The sequence below is a fragment of the Phoca vitulina genome, unplaced genomic scaffold (genome assembly GCF_004348235.1).
Source record: "Phoca vitulina isolate PV1807 unplaced genomic scaffold, GSC_HSeal_1.0 scaffold34, whole genome shotgun sequence".
NCBI classification, from domain to species: Eukaryota; Metazoa; Chordata; class Mammalia; order Carnivora; family Phocidae; genus Phoca; species Phoca vitulina.
Window position 1 is genome coordinate 17299921 of NW_022589737.1, and position 12535 is coordinate 17312455.

Consider the following 12535-nt stretch of genomic DNA (forward strand, 5'->3'; position numbering starts at 1 on the left):
GCACCGGAATGAAGGAGTCTGGGAGGGGGTCGGGGAAGGGAAAGACGGAAGAGACATTAAGTAATTGGTTCTTGAAGGTATAAAATGATGTTTAGGGTCTACTCTAAGGCACTGATTTCAAATGCCCGCCCCCTGGGCCGTTTCGGCCCCGCCCCTTGTTGTCGTCACGCCGACTTCCACCTTGCCTGCTGCGGATTGGTCTCTGCCTCGGCCTCTGAAGTGCGGCGAAAGAGCTAGGGGTTTGCTTCCGGGTCTTGGGCCCTGGCCCTGGGCGCAGAGGTTTCTGGGAGGTAAGAGTCGTAATGGTGTCTGTATGATTTCCGGAGGCTGTCGCCTTAGACCTCGGCCGACGTGAGCGGCAGGAGGGTAGCAGATTGTCTCTCTTGTCCGAGTGGGGCGGGGAAGGGCGGCTGGGGATCGGAGTCGACGATAGAGAATCGGGCGCGGGCGGTGGAGGCCCCGGAGCGGCGGGCGGTGGTAGAGCCCAGCGAGTCCCCGGCCGGCCGCGAAGCGCGGAGCGTGAAGGCAGCTTTGCAGGCGGCGTTAAACAGGGTCCGCACCCCTCCATCCCCCAAACCCCCTGCGAGTCGGGCCTTTGGGTGAAGAGTCAGCGAGTTTCTGGTAACAGCCCGAAGGCGAGCCCCCGGGAGGCGGGAGTGATAAAAATCCGGGAGTGTGTGGGAGGCGGCGGCGGCGGCGCCCCCAGCGGCAGGAAACCCAGTTTCTCCCCCTGCATGGACCCCTTTTCCCTTTTTGAAAAATCTGGAGTAGTATACCAGTTGCCCCAGCTTACCCGCACTCTTGCTTTTCGGACGCTTAACGGGACTTCAGTCGCCACATCTGCTAGGCACTACTCTTGGCAGCCCCAAACCAAAAGTAACATAAGGAATGGGTCCCTGAGTTTTGCTTATCAGAATCCTTTGGGGGTGAGTTTCCTGTCTTGAGCATGGTAACCTACAAAAGATCTGATTTATATTATAATGATTGCTATAAAAGAAAATTGGACCAACAGAAGGCTGTTGGAGAATTTTGCACATGTAACTGTCATTAAAGTTTAGCACACTTTTCTCCAGGACACTCAGTATTTGTCAGTGATTTTAAAACAACTTTTGTTTTTGTAGTTACTAGCCTATTTTCTGTTGTATGAAATTTAGATAAAATGCAAACCTTAGGGCATCTGGTGGAGTAGGGTTAAATTAAGAATTTTTAAAACTCAATCATGGCAGTACTAAATTTTACAGGGCTTTGACATTTCAATTCTCATAATAATCCTGTGAGGGACATTGCCCATTCCACAGAAACTTAAGCTGGATGACTTGCCCAGGGCCACAGAGACAGAAGGAGAACAGGAACACAAACTCAGATCTTCATGAGAGAATTTTTTGCACTAAATGAGAGCTGCCTAAGAAGCTATATTCCTTATGTACCTTGGGCTTCATTATTTGTTTTCTTTAGAACTTTTGTTTGAGGTTATTTAAGTAATTTTGGAGAATGAGTTTTGGAAATTATTTCACAAGGATCAATATTTATTAATACTTTATGAAATGAGGGTTTGTCATATTGGAAATAACTTGATACAGTTTTTCTTTAAAGCATAAAAGATGACAACAGCAGCTAGGCCAACTTTTGAACCTGCGAGAGGTGGGAGAGGAAAAGGAGAAGGTGATTTGAGCCAACTCTCAAAGCAATATTCAAGTAGAGACCTACCTTCTCATACAAAGATAAAATATAGGTAATGAAGACTTTTTACTTTCTTGTTCAGAAGACAAGACTAAGAAATCTGTTAAATGGCATGCTCGTGAGATTGTAGCATGTTTGGGGCCGCCCAAACAGTGATGTATCACTGAAGTTTCTGGTTTCATAGGAGTAGAATGCAGTAGAGTGTTTGACATTAAAATTGTGCTCTTTATAAAACTCTTTCATATATTACTTGTGCAGAAATTCCTGTTAACTGAGAATTTCCATATGTATATGGCACAATAATAATGACCTCAGAAGGCCCATGCACCATCAGCACTAATCAATATGAGATTAAAAGTGTCATAGTAAAGAGCCCTGAGTTGACGAACTAACAAAAAGTAAAGACATTTTCATTAATCTGCAGCCTTATAGGAAAATGTGTGACTCAGTTTGGGCTCTCTGAAATACTGGAAACATTACAAGAATGCCTATTAATAATCTTCAGATTAAGGGAATGATCTTGTTTAGTTCCATGAACCTTGAGGGACTAAAGGACAGAGTTGCTTTTTGTGAATTGTCTTCCATTGCTACAGCCATGTATTTTCTTAGTAACATTTTTGCCTATTTGTTTCTACTTTAGACAAACTACTCAGGATGCTCCTGAAGAGGTTCGCAACCGTGACTTCAGGAGAGAGCTGGAAGAGAGAGAGCGAGCTGCTGCAAGAGAAAAAAATAGAGATCGTCCAACACGAGGTACCAACACTGCCCCTAGACATTTGTCTCATGAAATTATGTTGACAACAGTTTTTTCGTGTGCTAATTGGAACTGATTAATATTTTTGTTTGTTTGCTTTAAAATGGTGTAAACAATTTATTGTTTGCTTTAAGATATTGGTAACACTTTCTTAAGTGATTAGATTAGAGGTGATAACAAGGTTGATTCCAGTTCCATCTCTGTGCTGCTGTAGTAGAAGGAACAGGATGATCTTGGCATATCTGGCAGCTCTTGTTTCAGTTTACATAAAGGTGTTTTTTTGGTTTTGTTTTTTAAGATTTATTTATTTATTTTAGTGAGAGCACGAGCGCACATGTGCCCATGAGCAGGGTGGGAGGGCCAGAGAGCAGAGGGAGAATCTCAAGCAGACTCCACACCAAGCCCAGAGCCTGATGCTGCTTTGTGGGCCTTGATCCCAGGACCCCGAGATCATGACCTGAGCCGAAATCAACAGTGGACACTCAACCAACTGAGCTACCCAGGCACCCCTAAAGGTTTTGACTGTTTACAGCAACCAGACTTTTTGAGGCCATGCATTTTCTGTCTATGAGGGTCTCCAGTTTTTGTCACTGGCTTTTGGAAGGCATCGAGGGGCATAAGTTATAATATCTTTTTTTATATTTTCAGTATATATAAACTCTTCCCTAAATTTCCTCAGAGAGGCTATGGTTCCCATATTAAAATCAATGCTTTCATTAATTCATTGAACAAATGTTGACCCAAGGGCAAATGCCAGGCACTGTGGTTCCTGTCTGTGCTCTTGATGGTTATAATCTAAGCTTTTTGTCCCCACAGGTCCCTAAAATGTTACAAGAAACACAGTGTTTATTTAGTAAGCTAAATTGTGTTTGTTTTCCCCAGAACATACAACTTCCTCATCAGTGTCAAAGAAGCCCCGGTTAGACCAGATTCCTGCTGCCAACCTTGATGCTGATGATCCTCTAACAGATGTAGGTTTTATTTCCTCTGTTGGTCTCCACAGAATAATTCATTTAGTATGTTTTCTGAAATGCTTGTTTTATTTTTTGGCTTTAAGAAGTGGCCTATATTTATTTTTACTTACTGTTATTCAAATGTAGTCCTGACTTCAATGCTAAGCTTTATGGTTGATTTTTAAAGAAAAAGTATTATTATTATTTTGTTTAAAGATTTTATTTATTTATTTGAGAGAGAGACACAGCGAGAGAGGGAACACAAGCGGGGGGAGTGGGAGAGGGAGAAGCAGGCTTCCTGCTGAGCAGAGAGCCCGATGCAGGGCTCGATCCCAGGACCCTGGGACTACGACCTGAGCCGAAGGCAGACGCCCAACGACTGAGCCACTCAGGCGCCCCAAAGCAAAAGTATTATTAATCACAAGAGTAATTAAACTTTAAGAGCAAGTTTGATCTCTGGAGAACCAAATAAGAAAGTGATCTATTAAAATATGAGCTTCTAAAAAAAAAATTCTCCATACTAAACCCTGGAGGTTGACCATGTTCTGTACCTCCAGAGGGCATTCTTCATTCTAGGGTCTCTATCAGTAATAGCACCCCCAAGAGCTGAATTCAGAGGCCTTTCCACATTAGATACCAAACATGCCCCCTCTAGGTGTGCAACTCAACTTAATGGTTCCTTCTGCTAGGAAGGGGGAAGTGTTTTAAGTGGAAGTTCTTTTAGGATTAGTGCTTCAGTTAACATTAAAATTCAGTGGGGCCCTACGGTCTATAATTAACTTGCAATTTTGTACATTCAGTGGGAAAACATGACTGGCCTTTCATCAGTTGCATCTAACTAAGTGTATATATCAGCAATTAATTCCAGAGTTGACAGATTGAATTAAATAATTAACTCAGTAATTAAAGGGAGTCCAATTTTATTTTATTTTATTTTTTTTTTAAAGATTTTATTTATTTGACAGAGAGTGAGAGAGAAAGAGAGCATAAGCAGGGGGAGTGGCAGGCAGGCAGAGGGAGAAGCAGGCTCTCTGCTGAGCAAGGAGCCCAATGCGGGACTCGATCCCAGGACTCTGGGATCATGACCTGAGCCGAAGGCAGCCGCTTAACCGACTAAGCCACCCAGGCGCCCCAAAGGGAGCCCAATTTTAAATGGTATTTAATAATTGTTTGAAATTTTTCTGAGAATGTAGCACCCTTTTTTTGTACTTTTGATTATCCTTACTTCCTTGATTAAAAGTTGTCTTGAGCTAGTGAAATTATTTGACTCTAGGGTGATACACTGTATATGTATGTACTGTGTGTATCAGTGTAAAGTGTTCCTTGTCTGATTGTAGAAATATTTTCATATGAAATCCCCTTTTGACTATGTAAATTTGAAGAATACTTTGTTACACTTTTTGCTGTTACAATCTCTCAAGCATCTCAGGGACATTTTAGTAAGAATTCTGTAAGCTTGTTTGTGGGGTTTCATTTTACGTTTTGGTTGATGGTTGACTTTAATCGTATTTAGGTGCATTTATCTTTCCCAGTGGGAAAATTAATCCTGCCCCAAAGATATGGTAAGTGTAATTTTCATGGGAAGAATAATGAATAACATGCATTTTCTCCTGGGCTATCATCATTCTTTTTTAGGAGGAAGATGAAGATGAAGATTTTGAAGAGGAGAGTGATGATGATGATACTGCAGCTCTTCTTGCAGAACTAGAAAAAATTAAAAAAGAAAGAGCTGAAGAGCAGGCCAGGAAGGTAAAATCAAAATATTAAATATTTGCATCTTATCGCCTATTCTAAACTAGGAATATTTTTTAATTTAAGTAATACATCTTATATTAGAAATTGTCCTTGCCATATCTAGATATTACAGCACCTATAGATCTACAAGTCTGATTATTTTTGCGACATCCTGATTTTCCTGGTTATGTTAGAAATTCTTTCCAAATAGTTCAGGCTTGCTTCATAGTGCTTATCAATTTGTTTTTCATTCACTTGTTCATTTGTTCAACAGACATTTAGTCATTGTTCATTAAGTGTCAGAAGAATTAAAGATGAATATGATATAATCATGGTCTACGAAGAACCGAAGGATATAATGAGACCATCTTTATGTCTTTGTCTCCTGCTTCCAACCTTCTTTCCAGGCATTTGTTGTGCAGTCTGTCAATAGATTTTATATAGCCTAGGGTAATTTACCTAACCAGTCTCTCTGTTTATACAATGGAAGAAAAGAATGTCTATCTCAAAAAGAGTTACAGGGATTACATAGGATCCATAGTACATACCTTTAAACTTTGGATGAGCAAGAGCAGGTCAGAACAGTAGAGATTCATAAACCAGTGCTAAAGGAGTTTGGACTCTATCTTGAAGGCCATGAAGAGCTAGTTGATTTCAGAAGGAGTATGATAAGATTGGATATGCATTTTATTTTGGGTTTTTTTTTTTATTATGAAATATTTCAGTAATACAGAAAAATATGAATAATAAATTTAATATCATCTACTTGGATATGCATTTTAGAAAGATTACTCTGGCAGAAGTATGGAGGTTGGATTGGGAAAACTGTTTGAGAAGGCTGTTCCAATAATCCTCAGATGCAATTAAGATAATTCTGCATAATAGGAATTAGAATTGAGAGAAGTAAATAGATGCTGATGGAGCTGTCAAGGAGGTAAAACTGATCAGATAAAGTGACTGATTAGATGTGGCAGCAAAGATGACCCCCAATTCCCAGGTAGATGTTGCTGACATTCCTTAAGAGGGGGGGAGATGGCAGAAGGATGCACATGTTTAGATGGAGAAAAAAGAGATGATGAGCTCTGTTTGGAACATGTTGAATTTAACACATTATGAGACATTCAGATGGAGAGGTCTGTGTCCACTTTCAAACAGAACAGCTCGGCTTTTTTTATGAGCTTCTGTGTAAGTTTTCATTTGAACCAAGAATTGTTCTATTTAAAGAGTGGAAAAAGACTGACATGGGTTCATGTGAGGAGTCTTGGGAAGTAGAAGATTGCTGGAACTCAAATTGGAAGAAGAATATTTTAAATATAATTCCCATCGAAGTTTGGCATAGGATAGCGTAGTTCCCATAAAAGCTTCTAATTGTTCCTATCTAATTAAAAATCAATTGTAAGAACCGTCCTAATTTCACTTGCACACCACTAGAGGGCAGTTGTTCTATTCCTGATTCTATTGGCTTGCCTAATAGCTGTGGATTCATAAGGGACAAGCAGTTCAAGTGCATTTGGTTGACCCTTAGGAGGATAAGCATTTTAGACAGAAGGTCGTGGAATTTTGTAAGATTACTCTCTTTGTACAAAAATGTATTGGTGTTTCTAGGGGTTGAAGGATAGTTTTACTTTTGTTCTTGTTGCCCATCTGGTTTTCTAATGGCTAATTTTTGAGGTGTCCCAAAATATTTTCGACCAGTCAGCCTATGTCAGGGGCTAGGAAGCTTTCTGTAAAGGGCCAGATGGTAAATGTCTTGGGATATTTCAGGTTTACAGACCATGCTGTCTCTTGTGCGGCTTGTCAGCTCTGCTCGCTGTAGCACAGAAGCAGCTGTAGACAATACAGAAATGAACGAGTGTGACTATCCGTGCCAGTAAAATTTTATTAACAAAAACGGGGTGGTTTGGATTTGATCTGCAGGCTGTCTGATTATTAGTCTATGTTTGTGAACCATAATGTGCCTGGTACTTTTTTTTTTTTATTAAAGATTTTATTTATTTAATTGACAGAGACAACGAGAGAGGGAACACAAGCAGGGGGAGTGGGAGAGGGAGAAGCAGGCTTCCCGCCGAGCAGGGAGCCCGATGCGGGGCTCGATCCCAGGACCCTGGGATCATGACCTGAGCTGAAGGCAGTCACTTAACCAACTGAGCCACCCAGGCGCCCCATTGGCTGGTACTTGAATATGGAAAGAGTTGGCACCTTTTTTTTCCAGTGCTGTGCGTGGCAGGCAGCCAGGACTCTAAAGGAAATAATATTGCAAATATAAAATGGCCAGAACTTTATTATATCACATACGTTATTATTATAAGTTGAAGTTGGATACATTGTATATTTGAGCTTTTATTTTTCTAGCATCTCAGAGAAATGTCTTTTCACTTTCAACATCAATATAAATTGTTAAAAATACGTAGTTTTTAGAATGCTATCTATTCTTAATCTATAATGGATGTTCCTGATTTTGTTTGCTTAAGGTCTGAGCAGTGATCTGAAGGAATTTCCCTGTTTATTTCCCTGAGCATTGCATCTTCTCACTTCCCAGTTATTTGGCCTCTTAAAAATGAAATCTATTGTTCACCTTTGGATATTAAAATGAAATATCATTAACTCTGTGGAAAGTTAGGTTATTTTTCTAAGTGATTTAAAACTATTAGGTTCATTTTATTTATTTATTTAAAGATTTATTTATTTATTTGAGAGAGAAAGAGAGAGAGTATGAGTGGGGTCGAGGGAATGACAGAGGGAGAGGGGGAGAATCCCAAGCAAACTCCGTGCTGAGGGGGGAGCCTGATGTGGGGCTTGATCTCAATCCTGAGATCGTGACCTGAGCCAAAATCAAGAGTTGGCTGCTTAACTGACTGAGCCACCCAGGCGCCCCTATTAGGTTCATTTAAAATTGAAAGTCTCTTTTTCCTTGATCCAGTAAGTCATCAGTTTTTGTCCTTCCTAAAATACAATAAAGTGGGGTTTATTTTTTGTTTTTGTTTTAAGATAGCATGAACAGGTAGATCTAGCAGTTAATGGCTAAGAATTCCAGGCATTTTATATTTCTAATTCTAAGAATGAAACGTGAGGGTGATTTGAGTTTAAAGAGGTTAATGCTAATTAAAAGTGAAGAAAGACAAGCTTGTAGGCGAGCAGTATAAAAATGCAAAGTTAGTAACAATAAAGCATAACAAAATGAATAAAGCCGGGGTAGATTACTAGAAATACATGTTAGCTGAATATAATATGTTACATGATAGTTTATCTTAGGACCTACTTCTTGGCTAATAATAACTTGTCACTAATCCTGGAGGTACAAATTTACATTGTTAATAATTCAAAATAAAATTATTTTTAATCATAGTTCTGTATAGCCCATTTTTAAAAATCAAGGTAATAGCTTTGCTAAATGTGTCTCTTTGATGTTTAATGTATTCTCAAATTACTAGAATATATTTATTGATGTACTCTTAAAATAGCAATTAATTTTATATGTACTTCAAGAAAGAAAATAGATTTAAATATGCATTCATAGAATTTCTGAGTCAGACTAATGAATGTATGATGACAAGCATGAAGTATTTATAATAAAAAGGCCAAATTATTTTGATAAGTGAGACTTTTCTGGTATATGTTATATCTTAAAAAAAATAAATACCTACCTTGATGCTCATTCCTTCTCCCTCATAAAATCCTCACAGTCTTTTAAAATAGGAGTTATGTAAGAAGATTGGCCCCAGAATTAATGTAAGTAAATGAGTCCTCCTCTGTCATTGACAGGAACAAGAACAGAAAGCTGAAGAAGAAAGAATACGTATGGAAAACATTTTGAGTGGAAACCCTCTCCTTAATCTCACTGGCCCATCCCAGCCTCAGGCCAACTTCAAAGTTAAAAGAAGGTACTTTACACTAACGAGTTGGATATATATTGCAGATTGTGCGTTTTATACCAAACTATATTATGTAAAAGCCCCCTTTTCACTGATACCCTTCTCCATCAGATATGGGAATAACGGAAGAAGGAGAATGAAAGAAAACGTACTTACTTTTAGTAGATATTTACGATAACCAGCTGTGTACCAGATACTGTTCTAAGCACTAGGGATGGAGCAATGCATTGAGCCATTGGCTCTCCAAAGCTTAACATTTTAGATGTATGTGTGAAGAGTCCCCAAGATCACCCTTCACATTCAGAGACTCACTAGAAGGACACCGAGGACTCCACATAGAGTTGTACTTGTGACTAACGTAGTAAAGATACACAGCCAGATAGATCATAGAGGAGAAACCTACACTTCCTTATGCTCTGTCCCTCCTGTGAGGGGTCACCCAGCACATTCTTTCCCCCAGACTGAAATGTAGATCTGGACCAGTCTATGAACCTTAATGGTTATACCCCAATAGTTTCTTCTCCTTTGTTGCCATAAAATGCAAATACTACAGTGGATGATTGCTAAGTGGTAACTGATGAGAGAGTATAAAATCCTTAAAAGCATGTAATCTAAACTACAGTAAACTGGTCAGTTATTATCATCTAGAAGCATCTATGCGAATCGGGGTGCTGCCTCTTTGTTTTAGACCTGAAAACATTAAATATTTAATTAAGCCTATGAATTCCTACTTTTTAACTCAAAGTTCCTCATACAGGAGAAGTAATAAGAATGTTTGTATGTTCTAAATAGGAATTGCCCTTCCTGCTGTAATAAAGCAAGATTACAACCTATAAGAATTACTTTATCGTTTTGGGTGTAATTGCATCAGATGCTCTACATATCGAGCATCTTTCTGGGTAATGACTAAGCTTTGCAGTTCACTTGTTCTTGTCTCCTGATACAGACATATAAGAGCGTTCTGGTTTCTTTTTTCCCTTTAGGTGGGATGATGATGTTGTTTTCAAGAACTGTGCAAAAGGTGTAGATGATCAGAAGAAAGACAAAAGATTTGTAAATGATACGCTGCGATCTGAATTTCACAAAAAGTTCATGGAGAAATATATTAAATAGTACAGTTTTATGTGCTTAATTAAAGACTGTAAAATGTAAACGATCATTCTCACTTTTTTTCTGTTTTTCTCTTTCCCCATCTAAATTGTGTATAGACTTCCCTAATTTTAAGTTCTGAAATAACCTCTCCTTTATTGATACCTTATTTGATGAGGACTTGGGAATTGGTTTAACTAGTTTCCACCCTCTGAATATTTCCAGACATATGTTTTCTTTTAATATGGGAAAGGGAATCTTCTTGTAATAAATATTTTCAAAAATCGAAATAACTAAATCTGTGTCCCCAAATTTTTTATTGGAAATGTATGCAGCTTATAAAACATGCATATTTTCTTTTGTGAATTGTATTTCTTTGTACATTAACTTCTCATTTCTTTGACATTAATTTAAGGTCAGTTAATGTGTGAGATCGTCACTGTGTGTTTTTAAGAGTGTGATGGAGGATGAAAGGCATTCTATTTTGGCCCACATGTTGGTATGGAAGAGTGTCATCAACCTCTCTGCTCCCTGAGTGTGTGTCTGAGGACGCATGGGGTAACCTTCACTTCTGCAAGCGCTCCTTTCTTTTTCTGTTGGCCCAAAACTGCTCCTTAAGCATGCCTAGGAAGCATGTGACACTTACCTGTGTTCTGGATACTCAACTGCCATGTCTCTTTTGAATGAGATAGAGTTTGCACACTGACATACGTTAGATGCAGAGCCTAGGAAAGTTTAACATCAAATAATACGTGAAATAAAACCTTTGGAAATAGGATTTTGTTTGTTTGTTTGTTATCTTGGAGGATATGTATGTGGGAAGTGGGAGTATCTCTCTGCAGCTGGGAAATGAAGTTTTCCTAAGCCTGGACTGTGATTGGAGGGTGTCACTTTGGTAGAAAAATTGGGACCAGAAATTGAAGCATTTACAGAGAGTCATAGGATCCCTCAGTTGTAACAGATATTGAGCTTGATAAGGTTAAAAATAAAACTTCAAGCAAAAATAACATGCTTTTATCAGTGGCTATTTCTTTAAACCCTTCTCTCTAAGAGCTCATTCACTACTCCAGCACTTCCCTGGTGGAAGCTGGGACACACATTATGTGGCGCCTGAGTCAGGAGTAAAGCTAGACATGGGGCCCAGGTCTTGACTCCACATGCATGCTCTGTATTGTTTCCAGTTGATCCATTTACACAAAATTTTGAATACTTCACCTAGTGTTTTTTAAAAGCCTTTAGTAATATTTAAAACCTTGTTTTTTAAATGTCTCCTTGGGGCACCTGGGTGGCTCAGTCGGTTAAGCGTCCAACTCTTGATCTCAGCTCGGGTCTTGGATCTCAGAGTCCTGAGTTGAAGCCACGGGTTGGGCTCCATGCTGGGCATGAGGTCTACTAAATTAAGTAATTAAAATAAACTCCAGCTTTACAGTTTATAAAGTGCCTCTACATTCATTTTCAAGTTTCTAAATAGCACCACTGTTCCATAGTTAGGAAGTCCTGGGTGCTTCCAAGTCCTGGGTCTAGAAACCTAAACCAAATGACTGGATCAAGGTTAATACATGATGGGACATGTACAAGTGCCTTCAAACTACATGAAAATGTGATTCCAGATGTGACATTAGATTTCCAAAACTAGTTGTTGGGATTCCGGGTAAAGTCTTGAGGAAAAGCGGTGGCAGCACTTAATCATAGGATCTCTTCCTTTTTAGCATCTGAAAGGCGTCCCACGTATCCAGGGGCCTGATGCGGGTGCGCCATTATCCCACCACTCCCTGTAGAAGGTGGACATTATTTTCCATTTTATAGGCAAGGAAACTGAACTTTGTACGAACTTTAAAAGCAAAGTCATAAACCTTTAAGGGGGTAGGGTTGAGAGTCAAGCCTACAACTGTCTTTATTCTAAAGCCCATCCTCTTAATTGGTAGGCTTCACTGCCTCTTCGTGTTACTTCGCTCTGACTTTGCTCACTTACGAAACCACAGCAATGAGATAATGGAGTTTGGTGGGCCCTGAGTAATACTGTAAGGTGTACGTATCTGGCAGGCACGTAGTCGGGATTTCATACCTGTTCTCTATACGAGCATATAGCAGGGGCCGGCTAACACAAAGTCTTGTTTCGTTCTGTCATAATGCTCTCATTTTGAATCAAGAGATTCTCTAACCCCTCAGAGCTTGGGTTGGGCAATAGATACGGTGATTGCTTTTGCTTGGTGGCTAGGATTAGAATCCTAGTCACAGAAACTCAGGTGAAATAGAGGTTTATCTTAAGAATACTTAAAAAGGCACCTCCTCTGCCCAGCTCTGACTATGCATCTGTCAATTCAGCTGCCCCACTTCCTCTGCAGAACTAGATTTCTGCACCAAAGTACTAAGAGGTCATTGCTTCATGCTCCTGGCTTCCCTGCCCAGTCTGGGTCCTGCCGGATCCCGGAAGCCCCAGCACCAGGGCGCAG

General features: G+C 39.6%; 1 protein-coding gene across 6 annotated transcripts; it reads left to right on the plus strand.

Moving 5' to 3' along the window:
• Nucleotides 1-215: 215 nt before the first annotated feature.
• Nucleotides 216-11053, plus strand: CWC15 (CWC15 spliceosome associated protein homolog). Of its 6 annotated transcripts, none has more exons than XM_032426400.1 (7): nucleotides 216-290; nucleotides 1594-1732; nucleotides 2321-2433; nucleotides 3317-3405; nucleotides 5023-5136; nucleotides 8884-9002; nucleotides 9977-11053. In XM_032426400.1, exons 2-7 carry the CDS (start codon nucleotides 1602-1604, stop codon nucleotides 10104-10106), a joined length of 696 nt encoding a protein of 231 aa, XP_032282291.1. In that variant the 5' UTR covers nucleotides 216-290; nucleotides 1594-1601; the 3' UTR covers nucleotides 10107-11053. The 6 variants fall into 6 exon arrangements, with proteins under 6 accessions (XP_032282291.1, XP_032282292.1, XP_032282289.1 ...); XM_032426401.1 differs by having other exon boundaries at nucleotides 283-351; XM_032426398.1 differs by having other exon boundaries at nucleotides 285-366.
• Nucleotides 11054-12535: the final 1482 nt, after the last annotated feature.